We start from the raw sequence: 18,429 nt of genomic DNA, 5'->3' as shown, positions 1-18,429 counted from the left end.
GTGGCAGGTGACTTGGGACCTGGGAGGTGTCTTGTTGAAATGACAGGTGTTATGTTCTCACCCTCAGCCTGCTCTGATGTCTCTTTGGTCTCATCCCTCTTTGAGCCTCCATTGACTGTCTCGGAGCTGCTGCTCAGTTTGGTGTTGGGGTCTCTCTTAGGTTTGGGTGGGGGTTGTCTTCGGTTTGGATTAGAGTCTTCATCTCCTGCGCCCACAGAGTGGAGGGACTGGGACCGGACAGCGAAGCCCTGACTGGGAGGGGGCAGACGGTCCTGCGGTGCCGGCATCGTCATGAAACCCATCCTGAAATGTTTTCCAGAATATGCCCCATCTGTTGCCATGGCAACATCTTCACCAATCCTGGATGGACCAGTGAGACAACACGTTGGTTCGACATCAACAATATTCATCCATTTTTTCATGCTTCAAGTTTCTGTTCGTAAGAATTTTGGTCACATGACTGTTAAAAAATGCATCAGAAGAAAAAGACTCGATTGAGCAAAGCCCCAAACACACAAATTCATAAATTCATCAAATTCATCAAATTTATCAAATTCAGTTGCTGTAAGACCATAATGCACCCTGCAGTCCCCGTGGGCTCCTCCTCACCAGGCACCTCTTCACCATGCTCCTCCTCACATGCACCTCTTCACCATGCTCCTCCTCACATGCACCTCCTCACAATGCTTTAATGATTTATTTTGTTTTTGCCATTTTTGAAAAGTTGTTAAGAAAATTTGACATTGAAATCTTGATTTCTAATTAAATAAAGAAGATCTGGGTTCTTTGTGATCTTGGTTTTGTGTGATCTGGGTTCTTGACCTGAGTGGTCCTGGTCCTAAGTGGTCCTTTCTGAGTTCTCTACCTCTTGATGGCCTCTTCCTGTCGTCTCTTCTTCTGGTGTTTTTCCTGCAGGTAGGTCCAGTTGGTCTGGTTGCGGATGCGGTCACTCTCTCTGGCGATGTCGGAGGCATTTTGGATCACCAGACCATCGTAGGTCCGAAGGCCACTGTCCTCTACGTACTGAAAGAACCTCCTGAAGGATGATGCGTCCTCCTGAGACGTCATGACTCCCCAAAGGCCTGAGAGGAGGAGCAGAGAGGACTCTGAGTGTTCTCAGTTTCATCAGGGGAGAAAATGATTTCTGTCTGGATTTAACATTAATCATCAAACATTTTTCAGTTTTAGAACCACAAATCCCCAAAAGTCTGAACTCTGAAACGTCAATAAAAATGTCAGTGAAACGTCAATAAAATGTAAAAAAAAAAAACATCAATAAAACGTCAGTAAAATGTAGGAAGAACATCAATGAAAACAGAGATATTTTTTGACCTCTATTCAATCAGAGAAAAAGTTTGTCTACATCTGTCCGTCTCTGTCTCTTCCCCTCCCCCTCCTCTGTCTCTGTCTCTGTATCGTCCCCCCCTCCTCTGTCTCTGTTTGTCTCTGTATCGTCCTCTCCCCTCCTCTGTCTCTGTCTCTGTATCGTTCTCTCCCCTCTTCTGTCTCTGTCTCTGTATCGTCCTCTCCCCTCCTCTGTCTCTGTCTGTCTCTGTATCGTCCTCTCCCCTCCTCTGTCTCTGTCTGTCTCTGTATTGTCCCCTCCCCCTCTTCTCGGTCTCTCCATCTAAAAATGGAACAGGGAGTCAGCTGTTGGTAACCTAGCAACAGCAGCATCTCTCAGAGGAGCATGATGTAATGCTTCCTGTCCACAAGAGGAGAGGAGAGGAGAGGAGAGGAGAGGAGAGGAGAGGAGAGGAGAGAGAAGAGAAGAGAGGAGAGGAGAGGGGAGGAGAGGAGAGAGAAGAGAGGAGAGGAGAGGAGAGAGAAGAGAGGAGAGGAGAGGAGAGGAGAGGAGAGGAGAGGAGAGGAGAGAGAAGAGAAGAAAAGAGAGGAGAGGGGAGGAGAGGAGAGAGAAGAGAGGAGAGGAGAGGAGAGAGAAGAGAGGAGAGGAGAGGAGAGGAGAGAGAAGAGAAGAGAAGAGAGGAGAGGAGAGGAGAGGAGAGAGGAACCTGGAGAGATCTTTGTAAGACACCCTTTCCTCTTTGATAAAGCTTAAAGTAAGGGCTGGCTCTGGCTTGCCCTGGACCAGCCCCTAGTTATAGTCATATAGTCTGTCTGGGGACTTCTTGTGACACACTGAGCTCCTCTCTCACTTCATGTCCTATTCCTGCAGGTCACTAACTGGTGACTTGGTGCTGTGCCTGGATCATGGTCATGGTGTCATTGATGTCCTACTGGATTATTAGTACAGGAGCAACTCGAACAGGAGCGACTCGAACAGGAGCGACTCGAACAGGAGTGACTCAATTACAAACAGAACGCAAACAGGAGTGAAAGAACAGGAGTAACTTGATGAAAAACAGAAGGACGAATGGAAGAATTTGAAAAGGAGCCACTAGATGACAAAAAACACGCTGACAGGAAGGACTCTAACAAGAGAGACTCGAAGACAAATACAATGCAAACAGGAGCGACTCAATGACAAAAAAAGGCCAACAGGAAGGACTCAAACAGGAGCAACTCGATGACAGACAGAACATTGATGGAAGCGACTCGATGATACACAGAATGTAGACAGAAGTGACTCGAACAGGAGTGACTCGATGATAAACAGAATAGACTCACTGGAACAGCGAGGACTCAAACTCTCTGCATCCCTCTGTCTCCGTCTCCTTCTCTGTCTCCTTCTCCGTCTCCTTCTCTGTCTCCTTCTCTGTCTCTGTTTCCGTCTCCTTCTCTGTCTCCTTCTCCGTCTCCTTCTCTGTCTCCTCCTTATCCTTCTTCACTGTCTCCTTCTATCCCTCCTTCAGTGTCCCCCTCAGTGCCTCAGTGCCTCCCTCCGTCACCCTGTCCCTCTGTCCCTCCGTCCGTCCCCTGGGTGCAGACACAAAGATGGGTTGATGAAGCGTCCTCTGCAGCTCGGAGGAAACGATGACTCGCTGTGATTCTGCAGCGACGACGTTAATCCTCATCCACTCTTCAACACTTCCTGCTTCCTTCACTGCGTCCTCCGTCAAACGTCCTCTCTCTCTCACACACACACACACACACTAACACACGGACACACACACACACACTAACACACAAACACACTAACACACACACACACACACACACACACACACACACACACACACACACACTAACACACCAACACACACAGCCTTCGTCCACACATCCTGTCGACCGTCGCTACAAGAAATGAGAGGCTGAAACCACGGCAACCGGACAGCATCCGACTCTGCTGACTCCGCCCCCTGAGAGAGAGAGACAGAGAGACACAAAGAGAGAGAGAGAGAGAGAGACACACACAGAGAGACAGAGAGAGAGAGACAGAGACACAGAGACAGAGAGAGAGAGAAAGACAGAGACAGAGAGCGAGAGAGACAGAGACACACAGAGAGAGACACAGAGATACACAAAGAGAGAGACAGAGACAGAGACAGAGAGAGACAGAGACACAGAGAAAGAGAGACACAGAGAGACAGAGACACAGAGACAGAGAGACACAGAGAGACAGAGACACAGAGACAGAGAGACAGAGACACACAGAGAGAGAGAGACAGAGACACAGAGAGACAGCGACAGAGACAGACAGAGACAGACAGAGACAGAGACACAGAGAGAGACAGAGACACAGAGAGAAACACAGAGACACACAGAGAGAGACAGAGACACAGAGAGAGACAGAGACAGAGAAAGAGAGGTACAGAGAGAGAGAGAGACAGACAGAGACAGACACAGAGAGGGAGAGAGACAGAGACACAGACAGAGAGACAGAGACACAGAGAGAGAGAGAGAGAGAAAGAGACACAGAGAGAGAGAGACAGAGAGAGACAGAGACACAGAGAGAGAGAGACACATAGACACAGAGAGACAGCGACAGAGACAGACAGAGACAGAGACAGACAGAGACAGAGACACAGAGAGAGAGAGACACATAGACACAGAGAGACAGCGACAGAGACAGACAGAGACAGAGACAGACAGAGACAGAGACAGAGACAGAGACACAGACACAGACACAGACACAGAGAGACACACAGAGAGACACACAGAGAGACAGAGAGACATTTAGCTTCAGTAACACTGTGACAGTCAGTCATGCCAATAAAGCTGATTTGAATTTGAGAGAGACACAGGGACAGAAAGAGACAGTCTGTGCAATGGACTACTAGTGAGACAGATGCAACATAACAGACATTAAACTTTCTATTTTAAAATCTAGATCATTTGCCAAAACAATTCCCAATTTACTAAAACAGAAAAAAGAAGAAATAACTCCAGAAATTGTAAAGTTCAGCCGTTAAAGTTGTTTTTGTTTTGTTTATTTCATCTTCAGTCTTTGGCCTAAACAGCAAATCTCAAATTTTGGAAATAACATAAATAACAATGATACTATAATGACATCAGAGACATGGTGTGGAGCTGATGTACCCACACATTGTCCTCCAACCTAAAAGACAAGTTATTGTCCCCTCCCTGAAACTGTCTAATATCAACCAAGGCAGAGACAGAGGACGCTTTACTTCCTACTATTTAGATAAAAATAAAAAAGAACGTATTCTCTATGGATTAACAGTATATCTATGTGCAGTTTACATCCGTCCATCTGAGGGCCCTTAGTTAGTTAACCCTCTGAGGACATATGTCCCTGCCTTCAGTCAGAGACATGTTACTACCAAGGACAGGGAAACGCAACAGTCTGTGATGATTTTAATGCCTGGACCGGTACAAATCCTGGACTCACCAGTAACCACGGAGACAAATTTATCACCCGGCGAGCTCCCACTTATCAGCTCCACCTGCCTCGTCGAAATATGTCTGACACCGTGATTAAGAGAAAGAAGAAGGAGTTATTACAACTCTTCGGAAGCCTCAATCCGTGCGTCGTCATTGGACGAGTCGGAGGGGACTCTTTGGGAAGGTCAACGTGTTGTTCAGCTCCAAACACCCGAAAACTAACACGATGTTCAACATACATGGGAGACACAGATGGACCCTCGACAGCGCTACACAAATACCAACAGTCATAGTGAGTCTGTCCAAAATCTGAACGATATCTGCAAGAAAACATCATATAAAGCTAAAATAAAACTATGCACAAAGAAAACAAAAATAACTGAAAATAACAACTGGTTTAACAAATAATTTCAAAAGTGAGAAAACAAGTCTGAAAACTGTCCAACCTTAAAAACAGAGACCCCACAAACAACCAAAGACACCTTCAGTATTCTGAAAAACTTAAGACATCCAAAAATAGACTAAGAACCAAAAAGATAAACAATTCTCAGAAACAGCTATGACTCCTTCTGGGACCAGTGGGACTGAAGAAGAGACATGCGGACTGAACATTTTCAGAAGTTATTTGGGTCAATACCACCAAGAATTGACCAAGAAACCAAAAAAATAACAAAATGTGGAAATCATAATCAAAGACAACCAAACTCCCTGATTTCCCATCATGATGAATAAACTGAAACAAAACAGAAGACCTTCAAAAACAAAAAAGCACTGATAGACTCTGAAATGAAAAGCTAAAACTCAGGACACTAAAACTCCAACCGGTCATTCTTAAAAATATTCAGTCTAATCCGAAGTGCAGGTTACTTTCCTGAGAGCTGGAATAAAGGTCTTAATACACCTGTAATTAAAAGCGGAGACAGATTTGACCCTTAGAGTTACGGAGGGACATGTCTCACTGGCTGTATGGGAAAAGTGCTCCGTAACATCATCAACTCTCGTCTAGTCGAATTCCTCATCGACCACGATGTCCAACGTAAAAGATTCGATTTATGCTTAAACACATCTGACCACATATTCATCCTCAGCACGCTCATCAACACACATGAGAATAAAATCCAAAATAAAATCCATTGATGGTTTGTAGATTTCACGAAGGGCTCTTCAACCAATTATTAGAGATAATTGGGAGATAAAACCTATGATTTCATTAAAACTTTGTATTTGAACAACGAAGCCGGATCCTTTCCAACATTTAAATACATTCACAGAACAACTACAGAAGTCCAGGCTCAGGTGTACCTCTTTTGAAGACCACAGGCTCAGGTGTACCTCTTCTGAAGACCACAGGCTCAGGTGTACCTCTTCAGAGGACCACAGTCTCAGGTGTGACTCTTCAGAAGACCACAGTCTCAGGTGTACCTCTTCAGAGGACCACAGTCTCGGGTGTGACTCTTCAGAAGACCACAGTCTCAGGTGTACCTCTTCTGAAGACCACAGTCTCGGGTGTGACTCTTCAGAAGACCACAGGCTCAGGTGTACCTCTTCTGAAGACCACAGTCTCAGGTGTGACTCTTCAGAAGACCACAGGCTCAGGTGTACCTCTTCTGAAGACCACAGTCTCAGGTGTGACTCTTCAGAAGACCACAGGCTCAGGTGTACCTCTTCTGAAGACCACAGTCTCAGGTGTGACTCTTCAGAAGACCACAGTCTCAGGTGTACCTCTTCAGAAGACCACAGTCTCAGGTGTGACTCTTCAGAAGACCACAGGCTCAGGTGTACCTCTTCTGAAGACCACAGTCTCAGGTGCGAGGACAGGTTCCTCGACCTCCCTGCAGAGAGGAACTACAGCAAACCACAGACAAAAGACCGAAACACGAATCTGTCAAACCACATCCAGCTCTCACAAAAACAAATTCACATTAGAGAATAAACGAGAAACACAAAAACATGTATGTACTACAGAGACATATATGTACTGCAGAGACATAAACTTCATACAGAGACATATACTTCATACAGAAACATATATGTACTACAGAGACATATACTTACTACAGAAATATATATGTACTTTAGAAAAATGTATGTACTACAAAGATGTAAGTGCACTACAGAAACATATACCTTCTTCAGAAAGATATACTTCCTACAGAAAATGTATGCACTACAGAAATATATACCTCATATATATTATTATTATACACATATATTTCTAACAGAGACACAGCCTGTCTCCTCTTATCCTCACGTGCCTTACTTCTTCTTGAGTGTGTGTGTTTATGTGTTTGTGTGTGTGTGTGTGTGTGTGTGTGTGTGTGTGTGTGTGTTTACGTGTTTGTGTGTGTGCATGTGCATGTGTGTTTATGTGTTCTTGTGTGTTTGTGTATGTTTGTGTGTGTGTTTATGTGTTTGTGCGTGTGCATGTGCATGTTTGTTTGTGTGTTCGTGTGTGAGTGACATCAGCACATCGCCCTGATTTTATCCAATGGCGTGTCGTCCCAGTGGTCATGTGACGTGCTGCCAGTAATGGTGTGATTACATAATTTCAGTTTGAAGTGGATTTATTTTAGAGCAGCTCTTTATTAGTTCTTTTTTTTGTTTACTAATTTTAAATTCGGACAATCATGACAATGATCTTTCTAATTTTGCAAATTAAAAATAATAGTTAACGCTCATCGTGTGTCTGTATCAAATTATATTATACTATATTATTTTAATATTACATCATATTAGGCTACGTTATATTACATTATTTTATATTATATCATTTTAATATGATAAAATATTCTATTCTGTTCTATTCTATTCTATTTTATTTTACTCTATCCTATTAGTATTTGCTATTATATTCTGCATGCATTCTGCTTTTTTTTTTGGTGAAATTATTCATGTTGCTGTCTGTGATTTACACACAGTGTTTCTATGTGTTTTTAATTTTCACTGCGAGGTTGAATTTATGTTTTATTTAAACATAAAATGAATATTTTGTATGATTGCAGCATGATGTTATTTCACAGCAGAGTGCATCACCATCATCACGGCAGACCCCCAACCCCTCACCCCAGGGCTCTTAACTGCGCATGCGTCTCATTCTGCCGCAGCAGCAGTGTGTGTGTGTGTGTGTGTGTGTGTGTGTGTGTGTGTGTGTGTGTGTGTGTGTCTGTGTGTGTGTTGCAGCCTCACACACAGCTCCGCTCTCTCGGATCGGCTTTAACGCAGCTGTGCGCTCACCGTTAATTGGCCCTGGCTCCTCTCAGATCCAGATCCGCTGCAGCATGTCGTCCAGCCCGCAGGAGCAGAACCAGGAGCAGAACCAGGAGGTGAAAGAGGAGGTCAAAGAAGAGGGGAAGGCGGAGGAGAAAGACAATAAAAATGAGGAGACAGACGAGGAGAAACGAGAGGGGAAAAAGGAGGTGAAGAAGGAAGAGACGAAGGACTCCTGGAAGGATTTTTTCTACAATCCGCGAACCGGAGAGCTGATGGGCCGAACCGCCAGCAGCTGGGGTAACACGCCGCCCGTCTGTGTGTCCTCAGAGTGCCCCTCTGTCTGTCCTCGGTGTCCCTCTGTCTGTCCTAGGTGTCCCTCTCTCTCTCTCTGTCTGTGTGATTATGAGGCAGTCTCATAGACCGGTCTGGCTCGGTTCGGTTCGGCCTGGCGCGACTCTGGGCGCGTGGAGCTTGTCCTGCTGCTGGGAGCTGATTTGATCCTGTATGATCAGGATCAGGACTTTGTGTGTGTTGATGAGAAGATGATCAATGAATGTGATTATCAGAAGGGTTATTGATTTCTAATGTGAATTTACTGTGATTACTGTTTATTAGTTTTAATTCAACATCAGTCATAAATAATACTGCAGTTTTCTGACTGTAATATACTGCAGTGTGTGACAGTAACTACAAATATATGTGTACTCTGTGAAATACTTTGATATACTGCAGTGTGTGACAGTAACTACAAATATATGTGTACTCTGTGAAATACTTTGATATACTGCAGTGTGTGACAGTAACTACAAATATATGTGTACTCTGTGAAATACTTTGATATACAAGAGTATTTTACAGTCATCATTTTTATATATATATATATATATATATATATATATATATACCATCTCAAGCTTCTCTTTCAGCCCTTGGTATCTTGAGATTCTCATGTTCTTCCTCCTAACGCTTGGATTGCTAAACAGGATCCTGGTCCTGGTCCTGTCATTCTCCACCACCTTTAGAGGAGTCTTCCATTTGGATCTTGGGACTTGTAGTCCGAAATCAGCACAGATGTTCCTGATACCAGCCACGTGGTTATAGCGCTCCATGTACACTGTGCCTGCCAGCGTCGTACACCCTGCTGTTACGTGCTGGACTGTCTCAGGGGCCTCGTTGCACAGCCTACACCTGGGGTCCTGCCTTGTGTGGCAGACAGTGTGTGCTGTCCTTCAGAACAGACTTTTCCAGACATTGGTAGGATTTCTCGATATCAGCCACTTCTACCATCTGTCGGTGGTACACGCCATACAGTAGCTGATCCGGCTATGACAGCTCCTCCTCCTCCTCTTCCTCTTTCTCCTCCTCCTCCTCCTCCTCCTCCTCCTCCTCCTCCTCCTCCTCCTCATCATCATCATCATCATCAGTCCTCTGTTGTCTGAGATTTTCACTCAGCAATTCATCGCTTGAGGCCATCCTCCTCATGTACTTCTAGATTTTAGCTGTTTCATCCTGGACAGTGGCTCTGATGCTCACTAGCATGTGGTGTAGCATGTGATCCTGGTGATGTGGATCAGTGAGTAGATGTCGCGCTCACTCTCAGATTGTAGCTTGATGTCGTCCATGTAGAGGAGATGGCTGATGGTTGCTGCCTGATTCGAGAAAAGACCGGACAATGTTGATTCCCCCCAGCTGGACACCACTGACCACTAGTTTACCTTGCAAACACGAGTCAAGTCAAATCAATTTTATTTATAGAGGCCATTATCACAAAACATGGTTTGCCTCAGTGGGCTGTACATCATACGACATCCCTCTGCCCTCAGACCCTCACATCACCTGAGGAAAAACTCCCCAAAAAGAACCCCTGTAACGGGGAAAAAAAAGGAAGAAACCTCAGGAACAGCAACTGAGGATGATGAGGGATCCCTCTTCCAGGACGGACAGACGAGCAATAGATGTCGTAAATAACAAATGAAATACAATCATGGCAAAAAGGAAAGAGAAAGAGAGAGGGGAGGAGAGGGTTGGTGCGGGTTAGGGTTAAGCACGGCAATATTAGAAACAGATGCATGTCATATTACAATAATGGTAGGTGTGAAATTATTAATTGCACTCTATGATGATGTTGGGGGTGATGATTAGAGTCTCATGCATATGTTGATAGGGAGGTGTCCAAAGGCAAGATCACAGCATCAGCGCAACCAGGACCAGACCACGATCAGGGCAAGCGCGTGGTACAGTATCAGTACAGCCACAGCACGAGCACAACCAAAGGCAGGGTCACAGCACCAGCACAGCTATCACCACGATCAGGCACAGCCAAGGTAACAGCCAGGATCTGGGAAAACTAGGAAACAAGGGAGCAGGAATGCACAAGAGGTTAAATGAATCCTGAAAGCTGTGAATGTCAAGAAGGCAGCAGGCCTAAGTGGGATCCTAGTCAGGCTTCTCAAGGACTGTGCCCATCAGCTTGCAGAGGTCTTCACTGACATCTTCAGTCTCTCCCTGGTGCATGCTACTGTCTGAAAACTGCCACCATCATCCCAGTGTCCAAGCAGACCAACATCAGCTCCCTGAATGACTACAGACCGGTCGCAGTGGCACCCATTGTTTCTACGTGCTTTGAAAGATTAGTTCTGGGGCAAATCAAATCCACCCTCTCACCCAATGTAGACCGGCACCAGTGTGCATACAGGGCAAACAGGTCCACTGAGGATGCCATAAACACGGTCCACCATACTGCACTGATGGGAACATACGTCAGGATGCTATTTATGGATTACAGCTCAGCTTTCAACACCATTGTCCCCAGCAGGCTGGTCAGGAAACTGCTGGACCTTGGTCTCAATAACCATTTGTGTCTGTGAATCAAAGACTTTTTTGCAAATCGCCCACAGACAGTGAGACACGGCCCTTACACCTCCCCGCCCCGCCTCTGCTCCCACTATACATTCAATTGCACACCTACTCACCCCACAAATACAATCATAAAATTTGCAGACAATACAACAGTGGTGGGACTCATCTCAAATGGTGACGAGAAGCCTACAGAGACCATATCTGCAAATTTACCAGAATGGTGTGCAGTGAATTACCTGTTGCTAAACACCAAGAAGACAAAAGAGCTCCTTATAGACTTCAGATGGAAACAGGAGGAGCACCGGCCACTAAAGACAGGAGAGGAGGAGGTGGTGAGGGTACCCAGTTTCAAATTCTTGGGAACCTACATCAGAGAGGACCTCAGGTGGACTGTAAACTCCACTGCTCTGGTAAAAAAAGGCCCAGCAGAGACTTCCTCATGATCCTGAGGAGAATCAACCTCTCTGTAAAGTCCCTCTACCACTGCTCTGTGGAGAGCATCCTTACGTACTGCATCACGTCTTGGTATGGGAACTGTTCAGCGGCAGACAGGGATGCTCTCCAGAGGGTGTTCAGTCATTGGAGTCCTCCTGCCGCCCCCGGAAGACATTTACAGGTCTTGCTGCCACAACAGAGCCTGCAGGATTTTAAAAGACAGTACCCACCCATCCCATGATCTGTTCACGCTGCTGCCCTCTGGAAGATACTGCAGGGCCCTGAAACGCCGAACCACCAGACCGAGGAACAGTTTTTCCCCCACAGTCATACATAAACTGAACTCTCACCCCCAGTCCCTCTCCCTTCTCTACCACCACCACAATAATTTTAATTCAGAGGATATGCACTTTATCATTTGTACAGCACCTCATTTTTTTTGTATATTTTAATTATTTAACAGTTATCAATTTTAATGTTTGAGTATATGAGTGTGTTTGAGGAGGGTAAATGGAAATGTTTTTTTATGAGAGAGAGTAAATCTCATTGTATGTGGACATGCAATGACCATGAAGGCATTCATTTCTTCACTTCTGAACCAGAATTATAGCCGTTCTCATTGATGATCTGGCTGAGGAGGTTCAGACCTATGCAGAACAGCAGTGCGGACCGAGCATCACCTTGGTATACGTCGCATTTGATGGTAACTTGGGCTTTGAGTTGGCCTCGAGGGTTGTCCTACACAATCCCATTGAGTTGTTGATGAAGGCTCTCAGTGTCCTTGTACAGTTCCAGGTATTCCAGGATCTATGTACATGGCATTGAGTCATAGGCTTTGTAATACTCAAGATGGGTGGTTCTCCTGGGGTTTGGGGTTTGGGGTTTGAGTCAGGGTGAGGTGTCAACCCGTCTGCAGGTCTTTCATGTGTTGTATGTACCCTCTTTTTATTCAGCCTCAACCTTCCCTCAACAGCTGACAGAGACCCGTTAATCCTGTCTAGACCCGACCCATTAGAGCAGGGCCTCTCCCAGTTAGAGCAGGACCTTTCCATGTTACAGCAGGGCCTGTCCCAGTTAGAGCAGGGCCTGTCCCAGTTTGTCCCCTGTCCCCTGTTTGTTTCCTCTATTGTGTTTAAAAAAGCTGTTTGAATTGTCTCCGTCAGGTCTCATCCTCCTCTTCTACCTCGTCTTCTACGGCTTCCTGGCGGGAATGTTTTGTCTCACCATGTGGGTCATGTTGCAGACTCTGGATGAAGATGTCCCCCGCTATCAGGACAGAGTGTCCAATCCAGGTGAGTCCATGGTCCATTTCCTGTTGACATCAGGTCCATAAGAATCATTTTACAGATCAGCAGGTTAAAGTGGACAGGCTGAAGTGGACAGGTTGAAGCGGACAGGCTGAAGTGGACAGGTTGATCAGTTGTTTGGTTGCTGATTGTTTTTCTGTTAATCTGTTGATTATTGAGTATTGATTTTGTTTGTTGAGGACAGGTTTGGTGATTCGTCCTCACGCGGCTGAAATCTCCTTCAACCGCAGCGACCCGACAAACTACAACCGCTACGTCCAACAGCTGCACGAGTTCCTACAGCGTGAGTACCGACTCTGAGGGTTCAGCTCGTCTTTAACAAATTCTGACGGACGTGAAGTGAGAGGCTGTTCTGCTCATCCGAAATCTACACCTGTCCTTTGATTTACAACAACGCAGAGAAACGTCAGGTCGCCTCTGTCAATCACACCTGTGAACACGTGAATCACACAACACGTGAATCACACCTGTGAACGTGTGAATCACACAACACGTGAACATGTGAATCACACAACACGTGAATCACACCTGCGAACATGGGAATCACACCTGTGAACACGTAAATCACGCCTGTGAACATGTGAATCACACAACACGTGAATCACACCTGTGAACACGTGAATCACACAACACGTGAATCACACCTGTGAACATGTGAATCACACAACACGTGAACATGTGAATCACACAACACGTGAATCACACCTGTGAACATGGGAATCACACCTGTGAACACGTAAATCACGCCTGTGAACATGTGAATCACACAACACGTGAATCACACCTGTGAACATGTGAATCACACAACACGTGAATCACACCTGTGAACATGGGAATCACACCTGTGAACACGTAAATCACGCCTGTGAACATGTGAATCACACAACACGTGAATCACACGTGTGAAAAGGAGAATCATACCTGTGAACATGTAAATCACGCCTGTGAACATGTGAATCACACAACATAGGAATCACACCTGTGAACATGTGAATCACACCTGTGAACACATTAATCACGCCTGCGAACATGTGAATCTCACCTGTGAACATGTAAATCACACAACATGTGAATCACACCTGTGAACATGTGAATCTCACCTGTGAACACGTAAATCACACAATACGTGAATCACACCTGTGAGCACGTAAATCACACAACACATGAATCACACCTGTGAGCACATGAATCACACCTGTGAACACGTGAATCACACCTGTGAACACGTGAATCACACCTGTGAACATTAAAAACGTCCAGCAGGAGGAGTGGACTCTACAGCAGACGAGAGCAGAAGTCCCTGTGGATGGACATTGTGATCCTCCAAACAGCAGTCCAGTTGGGAGGACACTGTCCTCACTGACTTGTCCTCTGTTGTGTCTTCTTTCTGCAGAATATAACGACAGCATTCAGGAGCAGAACGAGTTGTGTATGTTGGGTGAATACACCGTTCAGGACGATGAGCCGATAAAGAAGGCGTGTCAGTTTAGACGCAGCACGCTGCGTCAGTGCTCCGGTCTGCCCGACACCAGCTTCGGATACGCCGAGGGGAAACCGTGCATCATCGTCAAGATGAACAGGGTCAGTAAAACATCTGTCAGGGCGACGGCAGGTCAGAAATCAGTCCAGAAACAGAAATAACAGAAACACCTCATTCGGACTTATCTTATTATAAGATAACTGGACCTGACAGTCAAAACTTCGGATGCCGCCACGTCAGCACCAAGCAGCGGACGGATGCAGTGAATCTCACTCTGCGTTGTGTTCAGTGCGATGGCCTCTGGCACTTTACTGTAGCACATGGTCAGCAGCAGCAGAGACATTTTTCACGGTTGCGTCTGTGCAACCTCACGCACAAAGTTCCCGCATGCTCTCGTTAACAACTGTGCAGCTGCACAGCGGCCCTGAGAAGGATGACTTTTACCTCATGTGTCAAAAACAACAAAAAGTGAAGCTGAAAGTAACTACAATGGCATCATGTTGCTCTTACATTACTTTCAAGAAAGTTAACATCAAATACATCCAAAGAAGTCTGCTTCAAGAGGAAGTACAGCAACGACAACTCAAAATAAAACCATCTTACGGGTCTTTCCTGCTACACCAAACAAATAAATAAATAAAAATCACCCGTTTATTGAGCAGCAAGCAACCCTACATAAAACGCTGTCTGTCATACTGATTATTTTACGAACACCAAGACGTTAAGAGGAAGTAGTGTTATCCTCATCAAAATAAAAGTCTCACAAGAATGTATATGAGATTTCACAGGCGAATACGATGTCCTGTTTACCGTAAAGAGCAACAACATAGACTTACTGCAAAAAGACAGCATGTCTCCGGGCTGTCCTTCCATCTGTCCATACGTCCCATTCTCATGAACATGTTTTCTGAAGAACACCTTCGAGTTTGGCACAAACGTCCCGTCAGACTAAACAATGAAGTGGTTAAATTTTGGATGTCAAAGGTCAAAAGTCACCATGACCTTACAAAACCATGTGACCCCTAACCCTGACCACACGGACATCACTCAAGAGTTCAAACCCTAATAATGAGAAAACTTCCACGGATGTCTGATGGAATAAAATGAAGTGGTGAAATTTTTATATCCAAGAGGTCAAAGGTTACTGTGACGTCATTGTGCTGGGGGAGTCGTTTTTCTGATACTGAAGTCGAGACACTCGAAATGATTCAGCAGAATCACATCGATAAAGTCAAATCTTCTCTTGTCGAGGTCTTCAGTGGAGGAGATACTTGTAGTTCAAACGTAGAGAATCGGCTGAAGAACTTTTCTGTCACATTGTGACCTGTAATCTGTAATCTGTAATCTGTAATCTGTAATCCGTAACGGTTATGTGAGTCAGTTCAGTCTCTTCCATTATGTTCATGTTTCAAAGTGACTTAAACACCTGGTTGCCATGGTGACCTGCACACGCTGATTAAAGTACGACCGTGTGTCTGCAGGTCATCGGTCTGAAACCACGAGGAGACCCCTTCATCAGCTGCACTGCCAAGGTAACGCACAGCTATCCCATCATACACCTGTGCAGGACGTCTCCCCTGAACATTACTGTCAGCACGTTGTGAACTGAGCTCGGTCAAATATCCGAACACAGAAACACACAGTGACAGGCAGGATGGAGTTAAATCTAAACTGTGAGACTTTCACAATAAGAGCTTTTCTCTTTGTGGTAGTTTTGCACTTTAACGTTCAGCTGGATGTTTGTGATCTTGAGCTTCATGTGGAAACAATTTGTTGTGTATTTTATCTTCGGTCTTTTTAAATTCGCATTAACACATATTTCTGTCTGACAGAGAGACGGCCTGTTAGAGATGCAATATTTCCCGCCTGAAGGTCGCGTGGATAAAATGTTTTTCCCGTATTACGGCAAGAAGGCACATGTAAGTAAACTGTGAGATTACTTTATTCTAATTGTTATTTAGATTAATAGTTTAGCACAAATGTCTGTACTATAAACTTAACACTAAATGTTCCACCAACAAAAAAGTTTTTTATGTATTTATCAGAATCAAAATCAGCTGTTTTTATGTGAATACAACGTACGAATGACCAAACCCTAGCCCCAAAGCAAAGGCAAGAAATGATGGATTTAAATAATGTCCATACGTGTTGTAGTGTAGTATTTCTGAATCCAGATGATACCAGAATCATCGCTGTGGCTCTAAAACACGGACGCTACGGCCTCTTCGAAAACGTCCTCCAGCAAATAAACCTGAAGAGTTTTCTACCAAAACCTCACATGTACTGAAAACACGCTTCATATGTTTTACATGTTTTTCATATGTTTCATTGTTGCTTTCTATGATATGAAACAAATAAACATCAACATAAATAACAGTAAACAAAAAGAGCAACCTGTGTGCAATTACCACAGTAACACTGACAGCCCAAATATATATATATGTATGTATATATAAAAGCTGCGAGTCAAACCAACAACATATAACTATTTTTCAATTGTTTTTCATGTGTGTTCACGTGTGTTCATGTGTTCACGTGTGTTCACGTGTCTGTGTCAAAGACGATCATTTTAAAAATGTCTTGTTAAAAGTTCAGTGAAAAGTTACCTCTAAAATCTAACTTTTACTCTCGCTGTCTCTCCATGTCTGTCTTTTTCTCGCTGTCTCTGTCTCTCTGTCTCCATGTCTTTCTCTGTCTGTCTGTCTGTCTGTCTGTCTGTCTGTGTGTCTGTGTCTGTATCTTTCTCTTTGTCTCTCTCTCTCTGTCTGTCTCTGTCTCTGTTTCTGTGACTGTCTCTGTCTCTGTGTCTCTGTGTCTCTGTGTCTCTCTGTCTCTGTTTCTGTGACTTTGTCTCTGTCTCTCTGTTTCTGTGACTGTCTCTCTGTCTCTGTGTCTCTCTGTCTCTGTCTCTGTTTCTGTGACTGTCTCTCTGTCTCTGTGTCTCTGTGTCTCTCTGTCTCTGTTTCTGTGACTTTGTCTCTGTCTCTCTGTCTCTGTTTCTGTGACTGTCTCTCTGTCTCTCTGTCTCTGTCTCTGTTTCTGTGACTTTCTCTCTGTCTCTCTTTCTCTCTGTCTCTGTTTCTCAGCCGGACTACGTGCAGCCTCTGGTTGCTGTCCAGTTGTTGTTGTCCAAAGAGGACCTGAATGTGGAGCAGACGGTGGAGTGTAAAGTCGAGGGTTCGGACCTGCGGAACAATGATGACCGGGACAAGTTTTTGGGTCGCGTTATTTTCCGGGTCAAAGTGTCGGAGTAACTGGATTCGCCGGTTGCCGTGGATAGCACAAACTAGGTTTAAACTGGGAGACAACGTCCGGTTCCGGGCACTTTTCAATCCAGACCTGATCTAATCCTGGACATCTGAATCTGGTTCCTCCTGTTCAGATCTGGACCACTGATATGGTGAGCTCATCCTGCTTCAGTCCTGATCTGGATCAGATCTGGATCCGAAACAGGACCCCGGTCCACATGTTTAACTTGATGGTTCAGATTCACTCCCCAGTAAGCTGAACAGAAACCTGTGTGACTCTTGTTTAACCCTTTCAGGCTGCTGGAGCAGATCAGGTCTGTGGTGTCAAAGAGCTGCACAATGATGATTTTTAATTATTGAATCAAAGTTTAATGTAATTATTTATAATTATAGATTATTCCGACAACCCAATCAGCTGATCCTAGCAATCACAAACCAACTTCACTGCAGACATCATCACTCACAAACCAACTTCACTGCAGAGACATTATCATTAATAAACCAACTTCACCAGAGAGACATCCTTCAAAAACCAACTTCCCTGCAGAGACATAATCAGTCACAAACCGACTTCACCACATAAACATGAGTGAATTCAGAAAACTAAACAATAAGTTAAACCTTTGGCTAATATTTAGATGGTCAGTAGTCAGACTACTCTTCTTCCCCCCTGAATCATGATATCCACAGGGGCAATTATACATTTATAGTACCGGTCTTTACAAATGTATGTTTATAATAACATTCTTTACAGTTGTACATTTATAGAAAATATTTATAAAACCTTTCAGTGTGTCAGTACAAACTTTTTTATAGAAATGTAAAAAGAAAGTTTGTTGTTGTGTAACACCGACTGAGGAAAAGACATTATTGATTTATTATTGATGGAATTATTGATGATAATTATGATCAAAGAGGTGCTACTCTGTTGGCTGTGTGATGTGGAGATGAAAACGACACTGTGATGTAGACCACTGCCGCACTGGCACCCCCACACTACCACCCATTCTTTAAATCTATTTTATGAACACCATGAATTCTCACGTTGTGTTTCCAATCTGCTGTTGTACAGTTTTTTTTAAATGTGATTCCTATGACTACTGTTGTGTGATTATTGAATAAAATGACATCCTCAGTCTCCAGA

At 44.5% G+C, this 18,429-nt stretch overlaps 2 protein-coding genes across 2 annotated transcripts in view; one reads left to right on the top strand and one right to left on the bottom strand.

Moving 5' to 3' along the window:
* nyap2a (neuronal tyrosine-phosphorylated phosphoinositide-3-kinase adaptor 2a) overlaps positions 1–8,117 on the bottom strand; it is an 18,425-nt gene extending 10,308 nt beyond the window's left edge. Inside the window, exons 1-5 of the mRNA XM_088078362.1 lie at positions 7,981–8,117; positions 6,049–6,591; positions 2,629–3,260; positions 866–1,082; positions 62–360 (exon numbers count right to left, since the gene is read on the bottom strand). Of these exons, the coding sequence (XP_087934488.1) occupies positions 62–360; positions 866–1,068 (502 nt within the window). The 5' untranslated portion in view covers positions 1,069–1,082; positions 2,629–3,260; positions 6,049–6,591; positions 7,981–8,117. The remainder of the gene's footprint in view (positions 1–61; positions 361–865; positions 1,083–2,628; positions 3,261–6,048; positions 6,592–7,980) is intronic.
* LOC121963751 (sodium/potassium-transporting ATPase subunit beta-3-like) lies at positions 8,025–18,429 on the top strand. The gene is made up of 7 exons (XM_088078365.1): positions 8,025–8,253; positions 12,414–12,542; positions 12,742–12,840; positions 13,951–14,138; positions 15,519–15,569; positions 15,870–15,956; positions 17,124–18,429. The coding sequence occupies exons 1-7, from the start codon at positions 8,025–8,027 to the stop codon at positions 17,289–17,291; spliced, it is 951 nt and encodes a 316-aa protein (XP_087934491.1). The 3' UTR covers positions 17,292–18,429.

This window comes from Plectropomus leopardus, chromosome 6 (assembly GCF_026936395.1).
Source record: "Plectropomus leopardus strain MGB_pleo_1.0 chromosome 6, ASM2693639v1, whole genome shotgun sequence".
In the NCBI taxonomy this organism is placed as follows: Eukaryota; Metazoa; Chordata; class Actinopteri; order Perciformes; family Serranidae; genus Plectropomus; species Plectropomus leopardus.
This window is presented reverse-complemented; position numbering and strand designations above follow the sequence as displayed.